This window comes from Chanos chanos, chromosome 1 (genome assembly GCF_902362185.1).
Source record: "Chanos chanos chromosome 1, fChaCha1.1, whole genome shotgun sequence".
NCBI classification, from domain to species: Eukaryota; Metazoa; Chordata; class Actinopteri; order Gonorynchiformes; family Chanidae; genus Chanos; species Chanos chanos.
The window spans coordinates 9,642,516-9,651,218 of record NC_044495.1 but is presented as its reverse complement, the minus strand read 5'-3'; the positions used below and the strand labels follow the sequence as shown (position 1 = coordinate 9,651,218).

Genomic DNA, 8,703 nt, shown 5'->3' with positions numbered 1-8,703 from the left:
ATCATATTCGTTGCCATTCATGAAGTGCAATTCGCCAACATGGAATTGTCATTTCATAATCCTTAATTTCTCCCCTTCTCCCCATCAAAAAATCCATATGATTAAAATGTCAAATTGACAAAAAAATAATGAGAAATAAACTTGAGACAGCTTTTATCATGGATACTGATTGTCACTGGGCACTGGCATTCTTTGGTAATGGATGGGGGATGAGGACACACCCCCATATACTAAGCAGGTTTCTGTAGACTAGCACTTACAAATGGCACCAATGGAATGGTACACCCAGAATTTAGCTTTGACCTAAACAAAAACTACAGTAGTGGTTGCTTTGAAAAGTGGCGTCTGAAGAAATATACAATGCGTAATTACTCTTTCCTGCGTCATTGTGACCATTTAAATTGAATTAATGTTACTAATATCTATTTAGTTTAGTTAAAAGATTTAATCATTTTGCAGACTGCATTGAATTTGGGTAACTTTTTAGATAAATCTATATTAATAAGACATTGTGGTTAATCTTGTATGTTTGTAATCTTGTTGTTCAAAGCCTGCAGGATGCATTCAGTAGATTAGGACTTGTATTTGGGTAGAACTTTAGCTGTGAACATGATGATTTTTCTGGTTATCAATGATTCTTTTAAACTATACGTAGATGTTACTTGATACACTGTATATTGCTACAATAGGTTACTATAGTACATTTGTTGAAAACTGATATTAGAAAATGAGTGTTTTCTTAGAGTAACATTGAATTAAATATTTTTATAATATTCTCCTTGAGTTGTTTTTGTTATATTTATAGAAGGTCTTACCATGTAGCTAATAATGCTTCTACCAAGCGTAGCTCAGGCATAGTGTTTGAAGTGAATGTTTGAGAGGTCGGGTAATTCACAACTGAACTTTGGACAATTGCAGCAATCTACATAATGTTGTAAATATATTTACGTGTCTGTGATTGGTTCACTGAACATGTGACCCAAAAAACTGTGTGAGTAAATTATGAGGAATGACATGAAAAGTTAAACAGGAAACTCTTTCTATTTAGACGAGTGACCGTGGATTTAGCTGTAATTCAAAATGCAAACGGATGCAGAATCAACAGTAACAGAGCATTTATATAAGGTTTTGGTGATTGGAGATACTGAAGTGGGTAAGACCAGCCTGGTCAGGCGACTTGTGAAAAACCAGTATGCCGAAGGTTATAAAATATCAGTTGGTGCTGACTTTGCTTTGAAAATTATAAACTGGGACAGAAACACAGTGGTGAGACTACACCTCTGGGATATAGCAGGTAACGTTAACTTTTGATACACTGTCTACAAGCTAACTGTAAATGACTGTTCTGATGATGACGATGATAATAATGATGATGATGATGATGATTGATATTTCACTGTTATGACAAATCAACAACATATGGCAATTCATTACATAGCACAGAGCACATCATATAAAATGAAAGTTTGTTCATTTTTTCCCAATTTTTCTTCTCAAAATAACTCTATTCTTAAAAGTTTTGCTTTGAACAACAATTTTTTGATAACAACATTTATTGATAATAGCAAAGTCAGGAAAATGAAGAGCGTTGTTCTTTCCACAAGAAAAAAAAAATAGGGGTACATTTCAGAAAGAAAACTGTTTTCCAAGTATTAATACATTTTCCTCCTGCTGTTGTTGCATTCTTCTTCATCTTCTTACTCTCAGGACTTCTTTTGCTGAGAAGCAAATTTCACTTTTTATGAGGAACTGCTCAGTCATAAAAACAGCAGCTAGCACTTAATATGGTGACATGAGAACATGTTAATCAGTTACTTTGAAAAAGGTTGACATATCTACTGTTAGAATGTAGCCTGTTGGTGTGTCAGTTGAATTTACAATACCCATGTTTCTGGCCCTGTTATCATCTTGTGTGCTGTGAGGTCCACACTGTGGACACTGAGAAGGTTCACGGTCACAGAGCGTTTAGCTGTCACTGTCACCTCTTCTGGTTCACACATGGTTTCCATAGAAACACACCCACTGATCATAGAAAGTGGTATTGAAAAATAAAATGCGTCATCTATGATTTATGGCCCCTCATCTTCCCATGCACATTTATACGCACAGCAATATTTAATAGGGCCCTGGGTTGAACAGTAAATGAACAACTGAGCTGTGAAAAACAACTGTAAATGTGGGTATGTATTTGTATTTTGATGTAGTAATAAGGCCTCCTCATGAGTTTAATGACAATCTAAAACTGAAACGATCAAGTCATAAAGGATAATCCTTGTTCTGACTGTACCCTTATCTTGACCTACCTATTGTAAAAATTTTTGGTAAAAAAAAATTTTCTTTAGGAATAACCCTTGTTCAAAACTTTTAGCTTCTTTGTCGTATGGTGGTATGTGTCAAAATCCAAAATCGTAACGTTCCTGTTTGTTTTCTTCCTTAAAGGACAAGAGCGTGTCAGGAATTTGAGCAGGGTCTACTATCAGAAGGCAATGGGAGCACTTGTGGTGTATGACATAACAAATGATACTACACTTGGTAGTGCCTTATCATGGAAATGTGACCTGGACAATAAGCTTAGACTGAGCAATGGAAAACCCATCCCAGCAGTTTTACTAGCGAACAAATGTGATCAGAGCAGACACAGCCCGTCAGAGTCGTCTCTTCTGGACAAGATTTGCAATGAAAAAGACTTTGTTGGCTGGTTTGAAACATCAGCTAAGGTGAGTGACATTAATGAAGGAGGAAGGTGAAAGTTTTGTGTGTGTGTGTGTGTGTGTGTGTGTGTGTGTTTTTTAATTAAATAGCACAATAGCTTTATCTCACTTGTATAGCATTAAGCGCAATATCATTTTGTATGAAGATGGACTGAAGAGGTTGCTCTGTTTTGTTTCAATTATAGGAAAACATCAATGTGAAGGAGGCCGTTAATTTCCTGGTGAGGCATATTCTACTCAGTGACAATTTGTTACCCAGTGAGGAAAGCCATAAGGACCAAATTGCACTGAATACCCAATCTGAGGCACCAAGGAATAAAACAAATTGCTGTTAATCATGCTGTTGGCACACTTGAACTATCAACAAATTAACACGTGACACAAAAGGATTCACAGTTCTTAAGATCAATGGCACTCAATCAAAATTTCTCTTAAACCGGTCACCCGAAATGCTTGTTCTAATCCATACCTCACGTTCTGATTGTCTGTCTCAACAGACTAATAGATAACGTGACTCCACCAAATGACTCTCTTCGAAGTTGCAAGATTCCATAACCAAACTTCACGGGATGAACATTAGCTGATGAATGAAATGTCCGCTGACATCGCTGTCACAGAGGCATGGAGTGTTTCTAATAAACACCTCTGTGGTAATTTTACTCATTATCCTTATTTAATACGCCACACAGCCCAGTGTCCAATAAACAGATCAGCATGGCAGAAGGCCTGCGGAGAGCTCCAGTTCTCCACAACTACCTTTCAAAGATGTCTTTATCATTAAAATCACATGGTAAACCCTGCTTTCAGACTCTCACTGCAAACCTGAAGGGTTACAGATGTTTCTGGTGAGACAAAGGTTTGTTATGACCGGCTGCTTTCATTCGTATTTGACTGTGCCCTGACAAAGCCGTCTCTGTCATTACATTGTTTCTGGAGTGCAAAAGTGACAGGCCAGGGAGAGGTGTTTCTGCTACTTAAACTCAAACATTAAAAGTCCCTCCTTCAGTCTATCACAGATAAGTTTCAAAAAGACGGATCCATAAATGTATGATCAGGCCTTAGTTGAAACTACTAGTGTTCTTCTTGATGTAGCAGTTAACTCACGCAACAATGTGATTTTACACCATTGATTTCAAAACAGTTTTACCCATGTTAAAATTATTTCAGTGATTCACTGTTCATATTCAGTTTTTTTTTCTTACAACTTCCACATCCTCTAATAATTTGAGGAGAAAAGAAAACTTGTTGGTTACTATATGATTCATCTCCTTGAAGTGTAACTGTTACGAGGCAATATCTTTCAGTCAAAATATGAATGTGTATTGTCTAGTGTTATCACCGTAACCATCAGACCAGCTGTGCTCTTTCAGGATGAGCCAGATCCTGCAAGTACAGGGAATAGCTCCGAGTTTGACCCAGTTTTGCTGATGCTTTCTTGACGAAGTGTTTGGAATTGCAACATGCTGTTACATCCCCAGAGATCTGTGCTATATTGAGAGTACCATCCAGAGTATAAAAGGATTCATAATAGTCTAGACTAACACAACGAAACATGCGAGTATGGATATGACTTAACCGTGAACATACGTTAGCCCCCGGGAGTTCATGACACATTTTAAAAATAAATAAATTTGTTTTTCAGAACACAGAGAAACTTTTTGGGGGACTTTGTGATCTTGCCAACAGTGTGGATTTTAGACCACTTACCTCTGATATTAATAGTAAGGTATTCACCACAGTTTTGAGTTTGTATTCAGATGTAACTGTCTCTGGCTATTGTACTGGTGGCTTGAAGAAACATTGCAAGACTTGAATGTTTGAAGACCAAATGTTCCCACTGTCTTCCTCTCTGTAAATTTTACAATTGTGAGTAATTATTGATTCTTAATCAGAACTAATATATCACCTTACACCACAATCGCATCTGCAGTAGAAGCAAACTTTTATAATATGATCAATCAATAACAAGAAAATTGCCAAACTTTTAGGGTCCCCTTCGATGAATTCTCATCTAAAACTGTTTTGTGTGAGATAAACGAAGGCCAAAGTTCAAACTCATAATAGTAATATAGATTAACTTGTAACTATTGTAATTTTAGGGACTCACAAACACAAATAAATGTTGTCCTTATCGCTTCCTTACATGAGTAAGACTTTTACTGAAAACTGAAAATCAGGGTGACGCAAACATTGGCCTTTGATAGTGAAAGAATGCTGAACAGAAAAGGAAGTGCTACACTGACAGTTTCTAAAGATGACCAGGGGCCCATTCAGACAGTACCTCCAAGCTGCACTCCTTCAACTAAGAGTTTTGTAATAGAGATCTCATAGTCTGATGATGGCAAGAGAGAAACACGACTGAAAATTCATAATCATTCAAAGGTACTGGCCCAACAAACATACGATTTGTACAGCGTTTCTTTGTGGCAGACCTTTAAATAAAAATATTTTACATCTTGAGTTGTTTTGTACATTCACTGTTCACATTAATTAAATTCAGGTACATTCAATCCTAGTAATGTCTGTGAGTTCACAACTTTGTTATGACACGTTTTTAAAAATCCATGTGAACACTCTGCAAGCTGTTGCTAACATTTTGTAATCAGTATTATCTAAGAGCTCAGATTAAACCTTGTAACACCATTGACATTTTAACTGTAGTGTACAGAATTAGCCACTCACATGACAATAATAACAAGAAGAAGAAGAAGGAAAGTTTTGTGTCTCTTTTATACAAGATTGTGTATGCTGTCTTTCCACAGTAAAAAAACTGTGCATCAAAACAGTTCATGGTTAAACATACATGAGCATATTTTTTACCAAAAATTAAGTAGGGATTAGCTGTGGACCCTCAAATGAGTCAAATTTTCAAAGTGTCATATCATCACTGTAAATATAAATGTTAGCTATAAATATGAGTGCATTTGCTATGGCAATGATCACATTGTTCTGGACAACAGGCCAGATTCAGTCGGTTGTGCCAAATACATTTTAAGCCCTTTTCCTATTATTACAAACCTCCGATATTCAGATATGCTGTTCAAGATCTATTATTCCATTTCTCAGTTATTCTGGACGTTTTGTATGAATTGTTTGTTATACTTGTATTTCACTGTATGGAGGTGGCGCCTTGAGGTTGAATTCTGCTGAGATGGTGCATATTAGACAAGATATTTTTACACACCCATCTGTTCTGTACTGTCTCATAGCTTTACTTTGCTGTGTCCTTGCTGTGCATCATGGGATCTGCTCCACATAGCACTTATTCTAGCTGCTCCTCCTATCTGTTGTTTACAAATATCTTGGCATAGCATTACATACACTAATATTTATTTATTTATTTATTTATTTATTTATTTTATTGTATAGGGCACAAGATACAAAATAAGAGATTTGTGATCATGGTTTACTAGGCAAAAAAGACCAGAGGAAGCTTCTTGATATTAATTGAATACAAAAGTCTAGTGACACTCAGGAACATTGAAAGTACCAAAATGTTTTGAGGGGCTTTTTTTTCTAACATAGTTGTTGGTTGACTGTAAGTGGATATTGTGCTAGAAGGGAAACTGTCACAGAAAAGCACAACCTCTAAATATGGGCCCCCGTCCTAGATACTGCAGACCTAGTTTCTCAGGTCAGGTAAAGGGATACCATACCAAATTCTTGCGGGCTGGTGGTTGACCCATACTTTACTTTCAGTTCTATATGGAAACTATAAAATCACCAAATATCTGAATGAGAAGTTCGCATCCTGCTGAAATGTTCCTCTTTCAATGTGATGTCTCACATTTTCCATTACACATTATAAACAGATATATATATATATATATATATATATATATATATATATATTTGTACACACACACACACACACACACACATATACATATACATTTTTTGTGGGTCTAAGTGAGTGAATAACAGATCAGCATTGGAAATTCATGCGTATATGAACATCTTCATATAATGAAGAATTCAGGTCCACCTAAGTTGCTGGGCCTGATTATTTTTCTTTCCCTTGAGATGATTTGGCTTCATTGTGAGCACCTCCATAGGCATACCTATTGAATTATCATATTAGGATGTTAACACTTCTTAAATAATATGTACAATGTCTTTTTGTCACACTATCTGTTCATCATGGATATTTTTTGGTGAAAACTTCAGTATAGTTTAAATCGTATCTTCTTCAAATCATTACTGATGTTATACAAATAGAAAATGGAACGAGACATAGCATATTTTTTAATTAATTCAGGTTTTAGATGATTATTTCTTTTTTTCTGAGTGTAATGTTTGTGACTGTGCGTGCTTCAATAGTGCAACACTGCCATCTAGCTCAGAGGTGTGTTCAGATTTATTACATAAATCTCTATATATGCATAGTATAATCATTGGTCAGTTACTGAGAAAATTACAAATTTGGCAGATTAAAATTAGGCAGTAAATCTAAAACAGACACTGAGATAATCAGTGTGATGGTATCTGACACTACAACAGAAACTGGAGGAGGTGATCCAGAGACATACACATAAAGGGATTTTATAAAACTTAAATGAAGACATAATACAAGCTCTCGGGCTGATAAAGTGAACTAAAACAACATATTCAGAAAATGTCTGCATATTTAGTTTCATTTTACTACACAATTCAACGTTAAATATCTCTGTCCATGGTGCTGAATTTTAAATTCCCTGTATTTATTGTTATTGTGTCAATGGGCAGTAATCGTTAAACCATATGATTTTGTGAATTGATAAACAGAGTCCTCTTGATGCTCACTGTGACATATTTAAGAAGGTCTGCCACATGCCCTTTTTTTATAATTAGAGTATTCAGACTAGGCAGCCCCATACAAATCCTTTTCAATCTTTTCACATATCTGGATCAGAGGGGCCAAAAAGTTTCTTCCTCCCTAGATTATGAAGGTTCCAGAGCGGAGAGAGGCTGCATACGGCCGTGAATGGCCAGGACACGGTTCCAGGCTCTATCTGGGCCCAATGAGATGAGGTGGCGGCTCCATGTGTGAGAACAGATGGCTCTTGAGGAGAAACGGATGATAATTCTTCAGGCGTGGGGAAGCCAGCGCACACAGGACCAAGAAAATGAGGAAGAGACTTGGAAAAATAAAATGTAAATTGTGCTGTATAAATAAGCTTGTTATCCCATTCAGTTAAGGAAATGTTGACCTCCTTGACCTGCACTGCACTGCAGTGATCCCAGTATTTCACATTTAAATGGGGATCGTAAAGACACAAGTTACATATGCGCTTTAAAAATGTTCTTTAAAAAAATTCAACAAAAGCTCTCAACAAAAGATCTGAATTAATTATCAGTGTCTTAATGAAAGCTTTAGAACATAGCAGCACCATTTTTGGAACCCTGCAATTGACCATACAGAGATTATAGTGCCATCTAGTGTTTCTCTTTCTTTCTTTTTTTTTTTCTTAAACTTGGGCATAGGCTCCACTGCAGATCTGCAGTAAAACAGTCAGCTAAAAATAGCTTGCTTTAAACTTTTCTTAATAGAAAGTTACAGAAAAGGCTTAAAGTCCCTTGAATCTTCACGAATTTAAAAGTGAACCGAAGCACATGCAGCTAAGTGGGAAAGTGGCATTTGGTTTGGCTGCATTCTGTGAAGTACTTACAATACTTACATATTAAAAATATTAGATCATTATAATTAACTGAAAAAAAAAATGTAACTACAGTCCATAACATCTGTACCATATTTCTGCTGAAATAATATAGATGTCAGTTCCATAGTCAGAATGCCTAATGCAGTGAACATTCATGAATGAAGGTTGGAAATGATTTTAAACCAGACCCGACAAAAACGTTTAATACAGTGAATTCAGATGAAGAATCAAACACCTTTAGAATGGTACCAGTCTCTATCCTTTGGATTTATGCCCATTGTGAAAAAGGTCACATTTCTAGGTAAAGCCTCAAGGGTTTGCCCACTGGGGATGTATATAAATGACAAACAATG

At 36.1% G+C, this 8,703-nt stretch overlaps 1 protein-coding gene across 1 annotated transcript; it reads left to right on the top strand.

The window, feature by feature from the left end:
* The first annotated feature begins 1,080 nt into the window (after positions 1 to 1,080).
* rab32b (RAB32b, member RAS oncogene family) lies at positions 1,081 to 3,046 on the top strand. The gene is made up of 3 exons (XM_030788554.1): positions 1,081 to 1,294; positions 2,440 to 2,717; positions 2,897 to 3,046. Exons 1-3 carry the CDS (start codon positions 1,081 to 1,083, stop codon positions 3,044 to 3,046), a joined length of 642 nt encoding a protein of 213 aa, XP_030644414.1.
* The last annotated feature ends 5,657 nt before the right edge of the window (positions 3,047 to 8,703 follow it).

Excerpts from the sequence above, each read along its gene's own strand:
- rab32b (XM_030788554.1), top strand. The coding sequence starts at position 1,081 with ATGCAAACGGATGCAGAATCAACAGTAACAGAGCATTTATATAAGGTT. Across the intron at positions 1,295-2,439 it reads ACACCTCTGGGATATAGCAG|GACAAGAGCGTGTCAGGAAT; the intron begins GTAACGTTAACT and ends TCTTCCTTAAAG. Across the intron at positions 2,718-2,896 it reads GGTTTGAAACATCAGCTAAG|GAAAACATCAATGTGAAGGA; the intron begins GTGAGTGACATT and ends TTTCAATTATAG.